The 23,023-nt window shown below is 41.3% G+C and overlaps 1 protein-coding gene across 3 annotated transcripts in view; it reads left to right on the forward strand.

Moving 5' to 3' along the window:
* Positions 1–23,023, forward strand: part of Ift88 (intraflagellar transport 88) — a 106,726-nt gene that overhangs the window by 39,288 nt on the left and 44,415 nt on the right. For all 3 annotated transcript variants that reach the window (XM_048442030.3, XM_048442029.3, XM_048442028.3), the window contains exons 15-20: positions 10,851–10,950; positions 14,416–14,502; positions 16,004–16,190; positions 18,083–18,191; positions 20,274–20,424; positions 20,814–20,929. In XM_048442030.3, the coding sequence (XP_048297987.2) occupies positions 10,851–10,950; positions 14,416–14,502; positions 16,004–16,190; positions 18,083–18,191; positions 20,274–20,424; positions 20,814–20,929 (750 nt within the window). The remainder of the gene's footprint in view (positions 1–10,850; positions 10,951–14,415; positions 14,503–16,003; positions 16,191–18,082; positions 18,192–20,273; positions 20,425–20,813; positions 20,930–23,023) is intronic.

Here is a 23,023-nt window from a genome sequence, read left to right on the forward strand (position 1 = left end):
GACCTCTGAGCTCCTGAGTGGTGGAGCTACGGTGAGCACTAGTGTGTCCAGCGTTGACTGGTCAGGGTCTAGGCTGTTCCTTTGTTCTGAGTTTTGAGCACTGGTGCCCTGGGGCTAGGTTTGCTGGTGATTAGATGTCTATTGCTACTCTAGTCTGTTATTTCTTGGTGACCTGTATTTTTTTTCTAAACATTTCAATAATTTTCCCCTGGCTTTATTTCTCTGAAATTCTATAACTGTGTGTTTAAATTTGTCTTTTTTCTTCCTGTCTTTGTCTCAAGTATTCTATAGATCCCTGCATAGTCTTGTTTCTGTTCAACTTGGGGGAGCATTGCTATAATTCTTTGGTGATTTGCTCTCTTCACACCTGGTTATTAATTCCCACCAGATTTAGACTCCCAGATCACTTCCTTCTGTGACTTGGTATTTCCTGTCTCTAGTGTTTCCTTGGTTTCTGAGACTTCCTTGGATTTCTCACCCAAACTTTCCTTTTTTGTGTGCTTTTGTTTGTCCAAGGGCTCTATAGTTCTCTGTTTTGTTTGTTAGCAGGAGCAATTGTGGAAGATGGCGGGGGAGAGGGGCATCTTTAGTATTTTATGTTTTTTAAAAGACTATTATAGTAGTTGTTTTAGGATTTTTGCTGCTAGTTTATAAGTGGCATACTGAAGATTTATCAAACTCACACTAGTGTGACTGAAATTTTCCTCTAGATGAAAACTTCAGATATTAATTTTTTAATTGATTTTTTTGGGAAATGGCATCACTCACCCCAATCCCGTTCATATCCACCCCTGACTCTTGAATTGTCCCTCCCCAAAGGAAAGCTAAAAAAAGAATAAAAATTAGATAAAAATAATTAATAATTTTTTAAAAAGGAAAACCCTTGGCTCATTCTTCCTTCCAGCCTCTTCATTGGTCTCAGTGGCACTGGGAGCTGCACTGTGCCAAGCAATGGACCCTTTTGTCTAACAGCAGTGTTTGTAAATGTTTTTGTGTAATGCATTGTTGGTCAGACTTTAATTCTTAACTACTTTTGTTAAGTTAGACTTAGTTCATGCCAGGCTAGGCAAGTCTACTCCTTCGTTGTGGGTTTTAGACAAGGTCTTTTGTACCTTAGGCTGCCTTTGAATTCCCCAAGTGGCTGGGAATGGCCTTGAATGATCATCCTTCCTCCACCTCCCTAGTTTCAGGATCACAGGAGTGCTCCATTAAGTCAGCCAACTTGTTTGCCTCCCCCCTCCCCCCCTTTTCTTTTGAGACAGGTTCTCATTCTGTAGTTGCATTAGTCAGGGTTCTTTAGAGGAACAGAAGTGATAGAATGAAAAAAAGACTATAGAGGGCTGGAGAGTGGTTCAGTGGTTAAGAGTACTGGGGGCGCTTCCAGAGGTCCTGAGTTCAATTCCCAGCAACCACATGGTGGCTCACAACCATCTATAACTACAGTGTATAACTGTAGTCCCATGGGATCCTATGCTGTTTTCTGGTGCACAGATATACATGCAGAGGAAAAAAGAAAAAAATATATATACAAAAAAATACATAGATAAATAAATCTTTAAAATATATATATGTATATATATACATGTTTATGTATATACAAGTGTGTGTGTGCATTTGTGTGTGTGTACAAAGGATGTTTTAGAGTATGTTACAGGCCATGGTCAGGTAGTCAACAGTGACTGTCTCAGGACTGAGAGCAAGAATTCAGTAGTTGTTCAGTCTACAGGGCTGGATGTCTCACAGTCCCAGCCTGGCACTGGAGTCTTGAGGATTTCTGCTGATCATCAGTATATATTGGGATCTCAAAGTTAGCTTTAATACAGACCAAGAATCGCTTCAGCAGCAGGATAGATGAACTTGCCAGAGAGAGTGAGAGCAATCAGGCAAAAAAACAAAAGCTTCCTTCTTTCGTGTCTTTTCATGTGGGTACCACTAGGAGGTGTGGCCCAGATTTAGTGGGAGTCTTCCAGTCTCAAGTAATCCAATAAGAAAATCTCTCACAGCCATGCCCAGCAGCTTGTGCTTCAGTTCATTCCAGGAGAGTCAAACTGACGACCAGGATTAGCCCTCAGTGCTCCAGCCTGGAGCTCACTTGCTCCTTGTACCTCAGCCGCCCCAGGGCTAGGACACAGCACAGGGGACAGTGTATACAGCTCCCGTGTGTCATCCTAATCTTTCAGATCACTCTAGACAGGTGCTTCTTTCAACCTAACGACCCTTGCTTCAAGCCAAGGTAAATACTCTTCTTGAGTATATTTCTGTTGTGAAATGATAGCCTCCCAGTTAACAAAAAGGTAGGTTTGGTTAGGACATGTTAACCGAGGGCAGTGACATAGGAAATGCGCATACCGATATTGGAGTCTATCTAAAGAGATGCATGTCAGTCCATTAATAGGAGGGATCTAGGCAGAACACTTAGCACATCCTGTCATGCGAGTTCTAGATTTACCCTCATGCAGTTTTTATCTTGGCTTAACATTTTTAAATATGAATGTTTATTTGTTTTAACCAAAGAGCATAGTGTTGTACTATTTTTATTTCTTAAATTTTTAATTATTATTTTATTTTATATATATGGTGTTTTGCCTGCATGTATGTCTGTGTACTTTGTATGTGCATGGTACTCTTGGAGGCCAGAAGAGGGCATCAGAACCCCTAAAACTGGAGTTACAGAAGTGAGCCACCGTGTAGGTTAAGGTCCTCTTAAGAAGTTCAGAGGTGCTCTTAGCCGGAGCCATCAGCCCCTTACTATATTTCTTACCATGAAGGGCTTTCAAGATTTCATTTGCAACCTAAAATATGTCTTATTTTCCTATATGTTATCTAGATAGGCACCCATTCTTTTTTTAAATTGGGATCGGCCACTTTAAAAAAAAAATGTGCCAGGAGGTGGTAGCTCACTCCTTTAATCCCAGCACTAGGGAGGCAAAGACGGGCAAATCTCTGAGTTCAAGGCCAGCCTGGTCTACAGAGCAAGTTTCAGGATAGCCAGGGAAACACAGAGAAACATTGTCTCGAAAAAACAAAAATTCTGCCTGTAATCCCAGAATTTGGGAGGAATTCAAGGCCATCCTTAACTATATAATAAGTTTATGGCCAACCTGGGCTACACGAGACCCTATATCAAAAACCTTTTTCCCTTTTTTTTTTTTGCTAGATATCACATAACAGGAAAGTCAAGTGCAAATTTGATTTTAATAGCTTGAAAAATATGTATATATTCATAAAATTACCCTATATAATCTTTAAAAACTATAATTTGTAGGGAGCAAAGGAAGACCTGGGTGAATTGCATTGCTCACTTGAACACGTACTGAGGGCTCCCAGGCCTTGGACCTATGGGACAAATGGCATATTGTCCCATTGGTAACAACCTGTATGGGCCAGGCTGAAGTGGGGTGGCAAAGCTTCCCTGGGGAGTCAGAGGGATTGGTTAGTGTGTGCAAAGACAAACAGCTGCAGTTGCCTTCTCCAGCGCTTACTGCCTGAGCCTGGTCACCCACAGAGACTTCCTTTTGAGACTGGCTAACCCTGTGTGCTGTACTGTACCACATAAACACGTGTCTGTCTTTCAGATCCTCACTACCTCTAGTCAGGGTTCCAGGACTCAGGCCTTGCAGGATTTGGAAGTAGTTGACATGTACATGTATATAAATATGTGTTTATAGATGAATATTTTGTATCCATGTTATAATATACACATATAAGCTATGTTTGTACGTATAACTTTTTATATGTACATAAATATACTTGTAGATAGAGCATAGTGGGTAATACTCTTTGGAGACAACCTTAGAGTTTATGATTGAGATTAGACTATCTCAGGCCTCTGTCTCTGAACCTGCCGTTTGCCCACCATCTTGGATCCACTGTCGTGTTCCATCCATATTCAGAAAGCCCAGGGGGCTTTGTGCAGCCTCTGTCACTGTGGTACGCTGTTGTGAAGAGAACCTTAGGGAGGACACAGGTGTCGAGAAGCCAGAGGTGGGTGATGCAAGATGACCATGGCAGCCTAGTATCCTTGGGCCACCAATTCAGGCGAAACCTGAATTGTTGTCCAAGATGGAGTATTAATTTGGGCCATGAAATGTATCAGAAGTCTTAGTCCACAGCCTTCTAGAGAATCCCTAGATCCAGGAGGTGTGAGATGTGTAAAGCAGAAGAGAATTGAAGGAAGAATTTGGGCAAAGTTGTCTTCTAGTTTGGGAAGAAGATGGTTTGTAGAAGAAACCCATGAGAATTCTGCTGCTGTGTCTCAGGGCAAAGGGCAGATTTGAGCACATGCATTGGAACCTTTTTCCTAACCTGTGTTCCTACTCAGGAGAACAACCATGTCTACATCCTCAAAGTGGCTAGAGGAAGAAAAGGCTCCTACTTCACATGTGAAAGAGGAAAGGTGGTATCTGACGACATTATTTGTACACGTAATATAATAAGAAATGGAACAAGAGGCGCAGGGAAGGAAGGCAGTGGAGAGGCAGGGCTCCTAAGCATTAGTATGCAGGAAGCACGCCACATGACTGTCATTATTATGCTCTCTGCCTTTTGCTTCTTTCTTGCACTTCACTTGCTGCCGATGATTAAGCCACAGTCTTTTCAAGACATGACAGCTGTTCAGTGTTTGGAGAACTTTTAAGACTTGAAATTAAATAAAACATTTAAATTACGCTATTTGATATCTGTTCTGTTTATATATAATTTTAAACTGACATTCCTAAGAAAGATGCCAATCAACCCTTCTGTTTAATTTAACTTCTTGAGCAGGTCTGTGTTTGTGTGCTTAAAATTATTCCGTTAAAGGGAAGCTGCTTCGAGGTCCAAAGGCTACTTTTTGTCATTCAGACCAGCTTTTGGAAGCTCATTTCTACTTAAAAAGATTTTAATGGTAGCCATGGGGTTGTTTTTTAAATGGTTACTAGTTTTGCTGTGAAACATTTTAGCGCATTGAAATCTGGACTATGATGAGGGGATGAGGGGGGCGTGGAGGGTGGTTCCTGCAAGCCCTACTGCCAACAGGGAAATGATCCATGTGAAGAAAAAAGGAAAACTCAGTTTTGCTCAGCTAGGTGAGACTGGATCAAACTTCGGGAGTCTGATGCCGGGAGTTTTATTGTAAGCCTGTATGAACACAGTACAGCTTGGAAAAGAGTTTCCAGGCAACACTCATTGCAGTTCCAGCCTATAGAACTCTAAAAAATGTGTTTGTTTTTTTTTTTAAGATATCCATTTGTGCTACAAGATAGAATAGGATAAGCATTATAAGTCCTCCCCTTTTTTCAGGATTGCTATATCTGTTGTTGGTTCTTTAGAATCAATTTTCAGTTTGTACTCTCTCTGTCTCTGTCTCCCTCTCCCCCAACCACTGAGATTTAAGCTTAAGTCTATAAAATAATATTAATTTAAGAAATTAATGGACTTAATTTTAGGGCATGGAAAAACTGAACAGAATATAGAGAATATTCCCACATATCCCTCATCACCTACTACCTAGAGTTCTGTACCATCAACATTCCACACTGGATTACATAGACAGGCCTACATAGACACACCAATATTACCCCAAGCCTATGGTTTAGGATTCCCTTTGTGCTATGAAACATAACAAGTATGTATTTTATGTATCTACCAGTATATCTTTGCCATAAAACTTCCCTGCTCATTCCTCTATCAGCTCACAGCTTCAACTAAGTGAATCTGTATTTTGCTTCCACAGTTTTATCTTTTTGTGACCGTCATAGTGTTGAACTCATATATTATGTAGCTTTTTCATGTTAGCTCTGACATGCAATAGCATGTCTGTAAGTTTCCTCCATTTTTTTTTCTTTTCTTTTTTTTTTTTTAATTTTCGAGACAGGGTTTCTCTATAGTTTTTGGTGCCTGTCCCGGAACTAGCTCTTGTAGACCAGGCTAGCCTCGAACTCTGTCTCCCGAGTGCTGGGATTAAAGGCATGCGCCACCACTGCCCGGTGTCCTCCATGTGTTTTTGAGGTTTGATAGTTCACTACATTTTAATACTTAGGAATGTTTCATTTCACAAGTATCTACTCATTGACCATTCAAGGATACCTTGGTTGTTCTAAGTTTTGGCATTTGTGAATAACACTGTTAAAAACATGCATGCAGGAGGCTGGAGAGATGGCTCAGTGGTTAAGAGCATTGCCTGTTCTTCCAAAGGTCCTGAGTTCAATTCCCGGCAGCCACATGGTGGCTCACAACCATCTGTAATGAGGTCTGGTGCCCTCTTCTGGCCTGCAGACATACACACAGACAGGATATTGTATACATAATAAATAAATATTTAAAAAAATGCATGCATAGGTTTCTGTTTGAACATACGTTTTCAGCTCTTGAATAAATACCAAGGAATTCAACAGCCAGACCATTCTGTAAGGAACTGCCCCACTGTCTTCCAAAGTGTCTGTGCCCTGCTGAATTTCTCCTAGCAGTATTGCTCTACATCCTTGCCAGAATCTGTTATTGGTGTCTTGAGTTTTGTCTTTTCTAATTGATTTGGAGTAGTATCTCATTGGCATTGTAATTTGTAATTTCCTAATGAAATCAAGCATCTTTTCTAAGGCTTTCTTATTTGCCAACTTATATGATCTTATATGATCAATTCTTTTGCTAAGTTTTAATTTTATAATTTGCTGGTACTTGGGATGGAACCCAGTACCTCATGTAGGTTAGTTGAGTCATCAGCAGCCCTTGAGTCCCCATGCGATTCAGGTGAATCTTAAACCCACTATGTAGCCGAGGCTACTCTGGAACTTTCCATCCTCCTGCCTCCTAGGACAGGAGTGCACCATCCCAATTTTAATAGTTTTGTTATTGTTTGATCTCAGGAGTCCTTAACATAGTTTTTGTTCTAGTCCTTTATTGAACAAGTGCTTCACAGCTCTCCTTCCCTACTCTGTAGATTTTCTTCTCTTGCTCTTGGCCTGAGGGGATGTGCTTAGGATGGTGCTGCAGTCGGCAGATGTGGAGAGGGAGAAGCAACACCTGTGTGTTATAAGTGTTCCAACCCATGAACATGACAGATACCTCCATTTATTTAGGTCTTCTAAGTTCCCCTCAGTAACACATTTAGTTTTAAATCTAGTATGTCATTTGTTACATTTGTCCTATTTGGTATTACTTTGGTTGTAAATATCTCAGTTTTTAAATTGGATTTTTTGCTTGAGTTTTGCTGCTGCATAGTCATACAACTTAAGTAGTTTATTCTTTATTTATTTATAATGAATGTTTGTGTATGTGTGTACATGCTAGCCGTGGTACTGGTGCCCAAGGAGGCCAGGATTTCCTGGAGCTGGAGTTAAAGGCTGTGAGCTGTCCAGCACCAGTGCTGGAACTAGAACTCAGATCCTCTGAAAAAGCAGTGCATTCTCAAGCCCCCAAGCATCTCTCCAGCCCCCAGCAGATTAACTTACTGACTTGAGTAGCCATCTCTAAGTGCTCCTTGAATATCCACACTTATGCCATCTGCAGATAATCACAGTTTCATTTTTCTTGTTGACCTTTGTGCTTTGCTTACAGGGGATGTGTGTGTGTGTGTGTGTGTGTGTGTGTGTGTGTGTGTGTGTGTGTGTGTGTGTACATGTTTGTGTATACTGCAGGAGTCATGGAACAACCTTGGATGTTGGCCCTCACCTTCTGAACCTTGTTTGAGGCCGGGTCTCTTCTTTTCCTCCCTACTGTTTATGGCAGGTTATCTGGTCCTCTAATGTCCATGGATTCTCTTGTGCTCTCCTCCAGTCTTCTCAGAGGAGTGCTGGTGTCACAGACCCTTCTAGGGATTTGAACTCATGTTTTTGTGGCAAGCACTTTACCAACTAAGCCATCTCCCTTGTCTGTCTGTTGGTTTCTGAGACAGGGTTTTGCTGTCTATCCTAGGCTGGCCTCAAGCTTGCAGTCCCCCTGCCTCTACCACCAGGCCTATCTGAGCTCCTTTGCCTTAGTAGGGCTTTCCTGTCAGTTGTGAGGAGAGGTGGTGATGGAGATGTTTTTGTTTTGTTTCTCATCTCAGAGGGCAAAGCTTTCAACAGTTTGTCATCCTAATAGACGGGGACATTTTACCTCATTGTATTTTGACATAATAATTAATTATTTTTATGAACTTATCAGACATTGTCTTTTCAAGTCTTGTTATTTTAGAATTGAATTGTCATTTTGTTGTTGAGCTTTAGGAATTCTCTGTATCTAGATATTAATACCAGCTATGACTCATAAGTAGTTTCTCACATTTTGTGGATTGTCTTTCTGCACAAATTCTAATTTTTCTCTTCTTTCATTGTCTGTGCTTCTGGTTACATATCCAAGATATAATTGCAAACCAGATGTCTTAGTTTTTTACATGTTTATTTGGGAGGAGTGGCATGAACATCCCACTGTGTGCACATGGAGGTCATACTCGTGGAAGTCAGTTTTCTCTCCACCGTATGGATCCAGGAACTCAGGTCAGGAGGCTTAGCAAAACATGCAGAGCTGTCTCACCAGCCCTGCCTTAAAGCATTTGTCTTATGGTTTCTTCCAAGAGTTATGTAGTTTTAGGTCTTACAGTTGGGTTTTAAGTTAACTTTTGTGACTGAATTAAGGTTGGACCTGACTTCATTCTTTTGCATCTGAAGAGCTAGTGTTGAGAAACCATCTGACTGTATGTATACGTAGCCTAAACAACCTGACCCCAGTCCATGAGAACTAGTTCCAATGTGCTGTGTGACCAAAGAGAGACCGGCAGATCTGCGAGAACTGCGCAGAGCGCCATTTCCTTGTGCTGGGGTGCTCACTAATAGAAGCATGGTCTGAGGTGTTTGCAAAACCCTATAGTTTGAGTCAGAAAATTGGAATTTATAAAGTGGTCAAGACAAAAGTACCTTCTTTGAAGCCGGCTGTAACTGGTTTAAGGCAAGCAGATAGTATAGAATCAGGTCAGTTCCTGGTGCTAGGATCAGTTGTTAAAGCTCCATATACCACACTAATGGGATTGTCTGTCGCATGCTGGAAAACCACATGGGGAAAACAAGGATGCTCACTGAGGGTATAATCCAGTTGTTAAACTGGCAGCTTCGTTGGTAACAGTGATTGAGAAAACCATGGCTGATTATCTCTTACCTCAGGTGTCTGAATTCTGAAAAAGTTTTAAACCAACAAGGAATTGCTATAAATGATTTTCTAGTGGGACTTTTAGAAATGAAATTAATCCATCTTCTTTGTCATTTATGATTTAATGTCATGCTTAGAAAGCCAACACCAAAAGCAAATACTTGGTATTGAAGTTAATGATCAGTCAAAAAACTTTTTCAGTTTTTCATTCAAGAAGTTTACAGTTGAACTAAGTTGACAAATGATTATATTAACAATAACAAAGCAATCTAAATGATTATTACCCTGACATAACACTTTCTAGGGCACTATGACGTCATTTGGTAGGAGAGCCTAATTTATAAATGGAGCCATGGAAATCTTGTATTGCTATCTGGGTTGAGAACTGAAACACTGGTAAAGATAACAGTGAAGGGAAGGACAGTATTCTAAGTAGAAGGGAGAGGACTCTCAATATTGCGTATGTTTGCAGCCCTTCACACATCTAGTGCTCAAAATGCTGCGACTTTAAGGCGGAGGACCCTGGACTCCTCAGTGTGCTAAGGACCCTTCCAGATCTCACCCAGGATGCATCGTGTTATCTCTCTCTCTTTATTTGTCGGATGTGGATGCGGGTGGCATGGCGTACATAGAGAAGGCAGAGGACCACTTTGTGGAGTCTGTTCTCCTTTCTTTAGTGGTCTCGAAGTCACACTCAAGTTGTCAGGTTGTGCAGCACGTGCTTCAGCCACAGCCTTAGGACAGAAGCAGCCCATGTAATGAAACCACCCATGTTCTGTCTTCTTCTTCTTCTTCTTCTTCTTCTTCTTCTTCTTCTTCTTCTTCTTCTTCTTCTTCTTCTTCTTCTTCTTCTTCTTCTGTTGTTGTTTTTTTCAAAACAGGGTTTCTCTGTGTATAACAGCTTTAGGTGTCCTGGAACTCACTTTGTAGACCAGGCTGACCTTGAACTCATAGATCCACCTGTCTCTGCCTCCCTAGTGCTAGAATTAAAAACATGTGCAACCACTGCCTGGCTAATTGCTTTTATTATTTACTTATTTTGGGTTTTTTGAGACGTGGTTTCTCTGTGTGGCTCTGGCTGTCCTGGAATTTGCTCTGTAGACCAGGCTGGCCTTGAACTCCTAGAGATCACCTGCCTCCACCTCCTGAATGCTGGGATTAAAGGCCTGTGCCACCACTGCCTAGCTAATTGTTTTTAAAATTAGTAAGTGTTTTTGTTTGAATAAGAATGACCATGATAGGCGCATATATTTGAATGCTTAGTCACCATGGAGTGGCATTATTAGAAAGAATAGAAGGATTAGGAAGTGTAGCATTGTTGGAAGAAGTGTGTCACTGAGGTTGGACTTTGAGATTTCCAAAGCTCATGCCAGGCCCAGGCGCTCTCTCTCTGCCTGCAGACCAGAATTTAGCTCTTAACTATTTTAGCACAGTGTCTTCTGTGCCTGCTGCTAGTCTCCCCGCCATGATGACCTGAAACTGTAAGCCAGGCCCCAGTTAAATACTTTCTCTTGGAAGAGTTGCCATGGTCATGGTGGAGAATGATGGAGGATGTCACTGGCCTTGATCTTTGGACTCCATAAATGTGAACACACAAAAATGTACATGTGTACACCCAAAAATGGGCATATACGTTGCGCACGCGCACACACACACACACACACACTTGGAGAAAGAGAAAATGGGGGAGTCAAGAACATAATTAAGTGAAATAAAAGCAAATACCCCATTTTGTCTCGCCTTTCCTATAGGTGTGTGGAAGTAGTGAAAGCATCTCAGTACGTAGAGCTGGCCAACGATCTGGAGATTAACAAAGCAATTACATACTTGAGACAAAAGGACTTTAACCAAGTAAGTTCAGCGTTTCTTGTGTTAGTTTGTCCAAGCAGCAAACACAGGGAAACCCCTTTCTAGAATGTTATCGAAGTGCCCTACCCTGAGCTCCACCCCACCCATAAAACTCTAACAATTTTTTACATGTTAATTCCGTTTCTTGAAATGCAAATACTTTCCATATATATCATATTGTTAAATTACTAACCCTTATGCTTGCCCAGGCCTTGGAATTTCCAGACTGCTCTGCAAAGTGCTAAGGCATGGAGAAGCAGGTGTGTGCAGGGAGCCCAAATAGCAGTCTGATGTTCCTGTCTTGTCCTCTATGAACAGCTTTCTCAGAGGCCATTTCAAATGTTTCTTGGGATTAAAGGGTTCCCTGTGCTAGACACTGACTTCGAACCTGGCATCCCTCACTGGCAAGCTGCTACCTGGTTGTCTAGGGGATGGGGTAGAGTGTTTGTTCCTTTCAGTACCAGCTCAGGTAGAGCAGAGCTGAGACAGAAGCAGAGGATTGCAGGGTTTTAAGAAGGAGGAGGATAGCAAAGAGAGCAAGCTGTATGACCATGGTTTCCTAGTTCCTAAGCTGGTGAGGGCGTCATGTGTGTCTGCAACTCTTAACTTCATTCGACCCAGACAGCAAGGCTCGGGAAGCCACAACATCCCCCAAAGTGGCCAAGCCTGCGCCTTCTCTTCTCTTCCTGATTGAAGGATCCTCCTCTCGTCTGAAAGACAATAGGAAGGAGTAACTGCTCTACTCTGAGCATGAGAACAGAGTGAAGTATCCCTGTGTTCTGTAATAATCAAATGGTTGCTATGCTGTAGGACCAGGAAGTGGGCAGTTGTGTGTATCCATTCACCATACTTAAGTCTTTCAGTATTCACAAAGCATTAAAACTTCCAGAGAATCCTCATATCTGTCCCGTCATTTTATTAACCCATCACACCTTTAACCATTAAACATGCTGCTGTCGGGGCTGGAGAGATGGCTCAGAGGTTAAGAGTGCATACTTCTGCAGAGGTTCTGAGTTTGGTTCCCAACACCCACGTCTGGAAGCTCACAACTGCCTAGAAATCCAGCTCCAGGGGACCTGACACTCTCATCTGAACTCCTAGGCCACCTGCACTCTCATGTGCATAACCACACAAGGACACACATACACATAATTAGAACAATAATTGAAATAAATTTTTTTAATACCACTGTTGGCCTCAGTGGTTCATGCCTGCAATTCCAGCACTGGGGAGGTGGAGGCAGCAGGAGAATCAGAAGTTCAGGTCATCCTCAGCTACTGTTAAGTTTGAGGTCAACTGAGTTCCATGAAACCGTGTATCAAACAGACAGCCGCTGTAAGCCCTGTTGCAGTGGAATCATAGGATATGAGACAAATTGGTCTTTGTTACATTGCTGAAGTTATCTTGGGACCTGAAAAATAATTTATGAATATGAAGTGTACTGTTATAGGTGACATAGTGGAGAACATTTTATTTATCTGTTTTATCTTGCCGTTTTATTTTTAAGTTTGTTTTTATTTTTTAAAAACAGGTTAATAGTGCATTGCCATAGTTCATGTTTTATAACTGTCCATCCGGAACTAACCATTCTTGCTGCTGGAGTGCTTGCTCAGCAGTTAAGAAACTGGCTGTTCTCCAGAGGACCTGGGATTGCTTCCCAGCACCTACATGGCGGCTCACAACCATCTGTAGTTCCAGCCCCATGGATCTAATGCCCCCTATGGCCTCTACAAGCCTCAGGCATATAAGCAGTACAGACATACATGCAGGCAAAACACTAACACATATAATATAATAAAATAAAAAATTAAAAAATAAGCACTCTTAACCTTTCCTATTAAAATTAACTCAGATCTTATTATCTCCTTTTTTTCCTGTTTTGTTTGCTCATTTTTTGTTGTTTTGGTTTTGATTTGTTTGGGGGTATTTTTTGTTTGTTGGTTGGTGTGTGTGCATGTGTGTGTATGTGCATGTGTATGTGGTTTTGTGTTTTGGGGCAGGGTTTTGCTGTGAAGCCCACACTGACCTCAAGCTCACTGTGGCCTGCCTTCCTCAGCATGAGGAGGCAGGATCTGATGTAGGATGTTTCCTTTCTGCTGTTAGACTAGCCTAGAAATGACTGTTTTTTAAGGTCATTGAAACTGTTTAAAATAGTGCTAGCATATGGGAACCAAAATTATGAAATTTGGGGTTTTGTTGTTGTTATTGTTGTTGTTTTGCGATGCTAAGCATCACCCCAAGACCTTTCTACATTCTCGACCAGCTGTACCTGCACAGCACCAGTAGCCTTGGAATCCAGTAGTTTAAAAACTCATTCTTATCCAAACGTGGGTCAGCATGCTTGCTGGCCCAGAGTTAGACTCCAACCCTGCATGGCACATTCTCCTGGCTAGTGGCAGTAGGTGTAGATGGTGGTGGTAGGAAATGGAGGCAGGATTTTTGCTTGCACACAAGTGCTTGCCATAAATCGAATACACCAAGATGTCAAGCATAAATATATTTTTTAAAAAGGAATAAAGTAAAACCCACTATCCCTTTTCACCTATTCCTTCTTGTATGAACATCATTTCTAGGTTGAATAACCACGCACTGTTCGTGTAAGGTGTCTAACTGTTCTACATGCCGTTTGGATAGCATTATCAGACTTGGCAGGTAGCTAAACATGTACTTTTCTTTCTTGGGACTTGAAGATGTAATTATATTTATCTACTTTAGATAATATTTTGGTAACATTTCCAGAATTGTTTTCTATTATTGATTTTGAAAACTGTTCAGCGATTCATTTTCCTCCTCCTCCGAGCATCCCAGTTGCATTTATAAAAGCCATTTTTCCTGTGCTCGCCTCTGTCTTGTGTTCTTTTTAAAGAACATTTTTCCTAAAATATATTCATCCTTTTGGTGTACTTTATTCGGAACCTTTTGTGGGATCTTGGTCTTCAAGTTCTGGTTACCTCAGTAGCTCTCCAGTGCCTTCCAAGTGTTTATAGTGTTTATATAACTTCTCTGGTTGCTTTCTGTTGGAAAATAGCCCACAGATTAGTGTGTAATAGCTGTAACTAGAAGCCTCAGAATATTCGGTCATGAAGAAGCTAGACTAAGTTAGGTAAAGTTTTGAGGTTCTCATCCCAGCCATGCTGCAGGGTGAAGAGGGAACTGCTTCCTTGACTGACAAGGCTTGCTATTCCCAGCTGACCGCTTCCAGTCATCGGTCCTTTCTTCAGCTCTGTCTGGTGGGTTCTTAGATCATCTGTGTGCTCCTAATGCAAGTGTGATTTCTCGCTCTAAGATTTCCATCCTTCCTTGCTTGATGAGTTCTTTTCTTGAATGAAATTTTCCTCCTGCCAACTGTCTGCTTGAACTTACAGCTGCTCCCCTGCCCGCTCTGTCCTCAGTCCACACAGACCCCTGCCCCAACCTTTGGATACTGCTGTATGACAGGGGCAGTAATTTCAGACATTCTCCTTCTAGGCTGTAGACACCTTGAAGATGTTTGAAAAGAAGGACAGCAGAGTGAAAAGCGCAGCTGCCACCAACCTCTCCTTCCTGTATTACCTGGTAGGCTTGCTTCTTTACAGCTGAGAGCTGTTGATAGGATGTTTTTGCATTGCTAAATCTCTGCCTAAGCGCGCACCTAAGGAAAGTCCTCTGGAGAAGACTGATGCAGAATATAAGTGGAAAGAGGTAAACTGAGGGCTGCCTGTGACAAATGCTGCCAGAGGCCGAGTTCGCAGACATGAGCAAGAAGTGAGGGGGAAAGGCTGCTAGTGAGGACACCAGTCGTCAGACCGTGCTAAGCCGCCGTGCTGTGGTGAAGAAAGGGGTATCTCAGGTTAAATGACTTAGGTAGGGTTGCAGAACACCATCTGTAACAAGCATTCATTGAGTGCCTACTAGATGCCAATCACTGGGGCTCCTGAAAATAGGTGGGCGCCACTTATGCCAGTTGCCTTCCAGCTACACACTTGATTTGCCCTTTACTCCACCTCAGATGGCAGCTCCTTCCCACCTCTGCAGGCTCTGCTGAGTTCCCCTCAGCAGTCTCAACGCAGCCCTCACAGCGTTTCTAAGTTCTCTTTGTTGTCCAGAAGACAATTGTGAGGCTTAGCCTTCCCACAGCTGCACTCCACTTCCTGGTAGCAGCTTTTGTGTAAGTTGTAGTTCAGTCCACACATAGATGTTCCTAACAACCAAAAGGTGAATGAAAGCAGCATAAATGCATCAGTGACCGAGGGATAAACCCCATGTGGTCCATACATGGATGCTAGTCGGCCATTAAGAGAACAGACTATTGGTACATGATCCAGAGACCTTACAAACGCACCAAGTACAAGAAGTCAGACCCAGAGGTCCCAGGTAATAGCCAGCGTCCAGATAGGAAGGGAAATAGAAAGCAGAGCACAGGTGCCCAGAGCCTGGGGAAGAGAGAGCAGAGTGTGGCTGCTGACGGACACAGGGTTTCTCTTGAGGGACAGAAAAGGACCCTGGAGGAAGGCAATAGTGGTGACTGCTCCAGCCCTGTGGAGTGTTTGCCTCTGTCGTGGGCATTTTAAAGGGGTTCTCAGTCTCACTGCGCTGACCTGACACTGCTGCCCATGTCCAATGAAATGAAGGGGTCTATGGACTTCATGTGAACGACAGCAAGGTCCTGATCAAGCTTGTGGCTGAGAGAGGAAGAGAAAGCACTGCGTGGGCAGAAGTACAAACAGCCAGGTGCAGAGCAGGGGCCGGCTGAGGCCCTTCCAGCTATTTCAGTGCTTCAGGTGGGAAGGCAGTGCGCAGCAAATGAGGACACGGGGGTTGGGCGTTGAACATGGAACCACCCACATATAAATACTGTTGTTATCAAAGCATGAGACTAGAAAAGCCAGCCCTAAGATGCTTGGCTGTCTGAGCTGGACAACTGTGACAGCCGTCAGATCTCAGGTAGTTAAAATAATTGTTTCTGGTCATCTTTGTTCATACTCTCAGAAAGTCCATTTATCGTTTTAATAATCTCAGAACAATCTGAGGAGATTTGAAATTTAGACTTGAAATTTGTCTATCTTTTATTCTTTAGGAAAATGAATTTGCCCAAGCCAGCAGCTATGCAGATTTAGCTGTGAACTCGGATAGATACAACCCATCCGCTCTCACTAATAAAGGGAACACAGTTTTTGCAAACGGTGATTATGAGAAGGCGGCTGAATTCTATAAGGAGGCCCTGAGAAACGATTCTTCTTGTACTGAAGCACTTTATAACATTGGTGAGTTCAACGTGGCAAGGGACATTAAGACATTGTCGACATCTTTTAGAAAATAGCATTATTCGGCCGGGCTGTGGTGGCACACGCCTTTAACCCCAGCACTCAGGAGGCAGAGACAGGTGAATCCCTGTGAGTTTGAGGCCAGCCTGGTCTACAAGAGCTATTTTCAGGACAACTAGGACTGTTACACAGGGAAACCCTGTCTCAAAAAACCAAAAAAAGAAAAAAAGAAAAAAAATAACATTATTCTTAGTGGAGTTAATGATTCAAAAGCCGTGCTATGTAAAATTTGGGTCAGCATTGTTATTTGCTCTCCAAAAAGACTTTTCTAATGTCTGTGTCCACCGCAGTTGGAAGGCTGACTGTGTCCCCAAGTTTTTGATGATATGAGATGGTATTTTTAAACGTTTCCCAAATAAGGGGGGGACGACACCTATTTTCCTTTTTAATTAGGAAAAATGTCAAATATACAAAAAAGTACTTGGAAGCTGTTTAGTGCCACAGTTTGACATGTTTTAATGTTTTGCCAAATGTGCTTCAGAATTTTTAATACTTTTTCCATTTTTATTTTATGTGTGTGGGTGTTTTGTCCGCATGCCTGTCTGTGTACCACTTGTGTGGCTGGAACACAGAGAGGCCAGCACAGCATCCCTCATCTCTTGGAACTGGAGTTACAGGTGGTTGTGGCCACTGTGTGGGTACTAGGAACCAAACCTAGGTCCTCCGGAAGAGCAGTCAGTGCTCTTAACCACTGAGTATCTCCCCAGCACCTCAGACTTTGTATTATTTGTACTCTTACAAGACATGAAGGTTCATGACCATCTCATTCACTTCCTGTCCTCAGAAGCTGTCTGATATGAGCAGTGTTGCTTCTGAAGTGTTGCCAAACACATACATGTCTCTGGCTTCAGCATGTGTGTGTGCACATGCGGGTGCACACATACACGTACATACCACAGGAGGAGGGAAAGATGAATAGATCTGTGTTTGTTAGAATGGTGAACTGAGCATTACGTAAGCACCCAGTCTGGACTGATCTGTTTGGTTGAAGACTGGCCTGCCAGTCGATTGTCTGCCAGCCCTGGAGATGAGGTGTGGGACCAGGGAAGAAGTGGGGAGTAGAGGCACCTCACTGAGAAATGGCAAGAAGGGACTAAGGATGTGACATTTGAAATCTGGAAAGGGTTGTACTGGCATAGGGAAGGGAAGGGCACAGTCCTTCTGGGATCACTTAATTGCCTATTTAGATGTTTTGTTTACTTTATAAATTTTAGATATTTTTAGACTCTCACAGCTTTATTTTTCCTATGTAATTTAAAAGTAAATTTTGAATTTTTAAAACATTTTATTAGCAAGTATTAATCATACATAATAATAGGTTTTATTATGACATTTTCATGAACAGAAAGTATTTTTATCATATTTGCCTTCCCTGCCCATCATTCTCTCTAGTGTCCACACTCCTGCTACCTCCTTTCCTTTCCTAGCTAGGCCCCTTCTGCTCTTGTCCTTTGAATTTTTCTGTAATAAAAGAAGGATTTACTCTTGTCCCTGTTGTGTACAGTCAATATGTCCTAGCACGTTTATCCCTTCTGTTAAGTTTTATGGCTGGATCCATGTCTGCAGTATGCATTCCATTCTCTGAGTCTGTTTGTCTGTTCCTGTCAGCTGTCCCTGATGAACTGCCCCCACCGCCACACACTTTAAAATCTCAGGAGCTCTCTATAGCATGTCTCATGTCTGCTTGGAGAAATCTCAACCTGTATGGTTTTTTAAACGCCACAGTTCACTTTCATTTTCTCTTCTGGATGATTTTGCATGCATTTAAACACTTATCCTGTTGCTTTGAGTACAGTTCTGCCTGTGATGCTGCTGCTTTCTGTCTTCTCAAGGCCTCACCTATAAGAAGCTAAATCGTCTAGACGAAGCCTTGGACTCCTTCCTGAAACTGCATGCAATCCTTCGGAACAGCGCACAAGTTCTTTGCCAGATAGCAAATGTGTATCTCACTTGAAAGCTTAAGGACATTATTAATTCTCTCAATTGGAAATTGAATATTAATTGTTAAATAATGTTAGCCATGGAGATAATTGATAAGGATAATATGACAGATTAACTTGCTGAAAGTAGTTCAGTTGGTAAAAGATTATTTGCATCCTAAGAAGAATTAGTTAATAATGATCATTAATTTTTATTTTAAAAAACTAATTGAAGAAATTGAGGATATTTTGAGTACAGATAATCTCTTACTGGAAGTTATTAGATACTTTAAAGCATCGTACTAATTCTGATTTTGTTTCAAAAGCTCATGTAGGCTATTAAGATTCATGACTAACTAGTACTATTGGGTTTAGGTAATGGATTACTTTTTGCTGTTGTGTAGATATAGTGAATATAGCTCTCTGGAGACCGTTACCCTCGAAAGTCTTCAGTGCTGCGTAGCCTTGCTCATCAGCACTCATGCCGGTGTGTGCTCTGTGCAGGATTAGATCCTGTGTTGGGCTCTCTGCATGAAGTATTGCTGTCATGTCAGCGTCTGCAGCGCTTAGCTTCCTGTTTTCCCCACTCACGGTTAGGAAAGCCAATGTGTTCGTGTTGTAATGCCCCTCACTGTATTGGAAAAGCACTGTGATTTCTCTCACTTTGATGAGCTTTGACCATGCCACTCGGAAGAGCTCATGTTTAGGTAGGTTTTCATATACTGTTACCTTAATATATTTCATGTAAATATGTTTAGAGAAAGGTGGGATATATTATTAAACTAAATACTATCCATTCTACTTTGGATAAAGTATATTTTAATTTTCTCATAAATTTTTAGAGAAGATGGTATTATAGTTATTCCTTTATTTTTTGTGTGTGTTTCAAGCAGTGCTTAAGATGGAACATGGGGCCTTGCTCTTGCTGGGTAAATGCTCTACCATTGAGCTACACCCTAGGAGGTATAATTTGTCCATTTTTCCTGCAACTAAACATCATGTTTCTGCTCATGCCTTGTTAGTGACTAGGCAGTAGTTAGTTGATGCATTTGAGACTCTTTGAATGAATCTTACATTTTTTTCTTGAGGTATCACATTTGCTTTGCCATGTTCAAAGCAAGGGACCAAGCTGAGTGTGAGTACCTATAACCCTAGCTGCCAGGAGGCTGAGGCAGGAGGATCTGGAGAGCAAGGCCTGCTTGGCAACAGTTTAGCTCACCTCATCTCCAAAACAACAACCAAAAACCCGACACAAACAAAACTGTGAAAACCGCAGGAGACTTCTTGCTAAATAAATAGAGCCTTGTGTTGGGATGTGTTCATATCATTCAATATCAGATATAAATAAGTAATAGTCAATAAATGTTGATACAAACAAAATGCTTGTGTATATGCAGAGGACTTACTAGGTATTAAAGGAAACTACAGAGAGAAAATGCCCTGTCCTTAGGGTTATACTATAATTAGGAAAAATACACAGGAAAAATGCAGGAAGACAATTTTCTTACTGTACAGAGCTTAAGAGAGCTGGGGTCATTGAGCAAACATTCCGGCGTTCCTGGGCAGTGCTTCAAGTGATTCTGCTAGATATTGTCCTGGTTCCATTTCCAACTCTACAAAAACATTGTAATAATCTAAAATTTTGTAAAAAAAAATTTAAACCTACATCTAGAATGAATAGTACTTAAAGTTATTACAGGTGTACCTATCCTTTTCCTAAACATATTTACATGAAACATATCAAGGTGACAGTATATGAAAAACCTACCTAAACTTTAACTCTTCCCCAATGTTGTAGTCAAAGTTTATCAAAATGAGAGAGTCCCAGTGCTCTCCAGTGCCGTGAGGGGCAGGCATTACAACACGGACACATGTCTGCTTTTCTGAGTGCAGGAGAAACAACTAAAGAAAGCCAGAGGGAAGCCGACTAGAAAGAGAGCAAGGGTGTTGCTGGGCAGCACTGTCCTGCCTCCCACCTATCTGCCTCCCGCAGAGATGTAGGGTTAACAGTGCAGACAGCATAGTCCTGAGGCCTGGAACCATTTTCACTATCGCGTTCCAATCTCGCTTATTGGTGCCTGAATCTTAACTGACATTGTCCAAGATACGAGCTAATGGAAGATCCCAACCAAGCGATTGAGTGGCTGATGCAGCTGATCAGCGTTGTTCCGACTGATTCCCAAGCTCTGTCTAAACTGGGCGAGCTGTACGACAGTGAGGGGGACAAGTCCCAAGCCTTCCAGTATTACTACGAGGTGGGTGTGCATCTCACTTCCTTCCAGTTTCTCATGGACCCCAGCTTTTCAGAAAAGCATATTAGTTTAGAACTAATAACTATTTGTTAAAATTCAACTTTCTTAAACTATAGTTTTGATTATATTAATTAAAATGAAAAATACTAACTCATTTTTCTTAAACCATTATTTGCATCTTCTGATTCTTTTAAATATTACTATGACTCAGATGTATAACTGAAAGCTGTCAAGCAGACCTACATTTTGTAAGTGTTGTATAGCTTTAGAGCTTGTCAAGTTCTTTTGCTAGTTCATGCTTTTATAACTAGGTCCACTAACAGGAAAAGTAATCAGGAGTAGTTTCCGTATTGCTGCTGATGTTACATTGTCGCCTTCTGGGTGTTCTCTAGTCATACAGGTATTTCCCTTCTAATATTGAGGTCATCGAGTGGCTTGGAGCCTATTACATCGATACCCAGTTCTGTGAAAAAGCTATTCAGTACTTTGAAAGAGCATCTCTTATACAGTAAGTAACTGTTTAGATTTTATATTTAGTTAATGTCTTGCATTGAGACTCTTTTTAATTCCTAGAAAATAAGTATCTGATAAGTGTAATAAATTCATGAACATCTTTTAATGAGTTTTTATTTTCCTGTATTTTTTTATTTTACTTGGTCTCTATTGTGACAGATATATTTGCCTTTGCATAAAAATTTTAAATACCTTTTACAGTGTACTTTGTCTGTTTTCCTTACCCAAACCTCAGCGAACAAGCAGTATTTGTTCACAGATCAGAAAGTGACTTTCTCAGTCTTAGGACAGGTTTGATGCTAGAAGAGTCTAATAAGAGGAACTGCCATGTAGTGAATATTACTCTTTTTTTCTCTTTTAATCTCAGCCTCCTCTTGGCTTCAGTTCTGAACATGGCCTTTCTGGAATGTCTAGTTTGTTCATATCTATTCCCTTTCTTGCTGGTTCCTCAACTCCATTTTCTCTCTTGTTTTGCTGGCCTGTCTGCTCTCCCAGAGTTTTGTTCCTGGGTTAATTCAACCATTTATTCAGCCAGGAACAGCTGTCCAGATAAGTTATGTGACCTCGTAACGATGCCATATACATCTGGGTCACATCAGCCCTGGTCCTTGGTCTCGAGTGTTTCCTCATCTCCTCTTTCCGTTCCTTTCAGAGCTCCTCAGTTTCTCTCCCTGCTTCATGCCTCAGTTTCCCTGAAAATGATGTCTTTCATGTAAAGTCCCGTTAGACATCTTTCCCTACTGTTCTCGCATTTACCTTCATTTGCTTCTGTCTTATGTTTTTTTTAAGTGACAGAGTAATTTAAGTGTAATTTAAATTAATTACATTTCCTCTATATTTTTGATCATGTAGTTTCTGAACTGTACACTGTAATTTCCTTTCTGGAATGCTAAATCATTTTTAAAAATACATTTTTATTTTCCCAGGCGTGGTGGCACATGCCTTTAATCCCAGCACTCAGAAGGCAGAAGCAGGTAGATTTCTGAGTTTTAGGCCAGATTGGTCTACAAAGCAAGTTTCAGGACAGTCAAGGCTACACAGAGAAACCCTGTCTCAAAAAAACAAAAAAGTTATTTAAAAAATTGTTTTAAATTGATACATAATAATTGTAGCTATATGTGCTAAGTATTTATTGTTATATAAAATCTGCCTCTACTGTAAGAACATAGCTCTTAAGTGGGAAAGTTCATTCCTCTGTCATATAACTCCTTACATATTATGGCGACTTGGCAAATGGTTTAATTCAGTTTAATTGTTCCTTGTGATGCCCGTGCTGGAAACCCCTCCGCTTGTATCACTTGTGTTTTGTGTTCTTCGTGATGTGCTGGTTACTACTGGCCTAAGCCTATACTTCTGTTTTCTGTTTTCTGTATATCTATAAATTAAATCTTAAAATATTGTGAAATACTAGCCCATGATGATTATAGTCAATCACATCTGTAATCCCACTGCTTGAGAGCTGAGTCAGGAGATTTTCCACAAGTTCAAAGCCAACGTCTTGGGATGCAGTGTGAAAACCCGTTTCAAAAAAAGAAAGAAAGAAGGAATGAAGGTAAAAAGGAAAGAAAAGAAGTTCTACTCTTGTTGGTCCATTATTCAATGCAATTCTATTATTTAAATGTTTTAGAGAATGTTATTTTAATATGCTCATCATGATTACTATCGTAAAACACCATCAGAGGACCAGTATATGCATGCCTGTGGGAACTCCAGGAAGAGAAAGAGCAGAGAAACTACTGGAACACATTGTGGCCAGCATTTCCCAATTGAGCAAAGGTTGTGAATCTATGAGTCTACAGAGCTCAATGAACTCTGAGTGGGAAAAATCCGAGGGACTCCCCCCCCATGAGACACTTTAGCCACGCTATTGAGAAAGTCTTGAGAGCATCGAGAGGAAGTGTCATCACATCCAAGGGATGCTGGATAAGATTAACCAGAGTCCTCAGCAGAAACCCTGAAGGCCATAGGACAATAGATGGTGTATATAAAGTCCTGAAATCTCTGAGGAATGTATGCACAAAATTGAAATACGATAAAAGAATTCAGTAAGATTGCAGTATGTAAAATCACGTAAAATCTTTTTGTATTT

This window comes from Myodes glareolus, chromosome 12 (assembly GCF_982192425.1).
Source record: "Myodes glareolus chromosome 12, mMyoGla1.1, whole genome shotgun sequence".
Lineage (NCBI taxonomy): Eukaryota > Metazoa > Chordata > Mammalia > Rodentia > Cricetidae > Myodes > Myodes glareolus.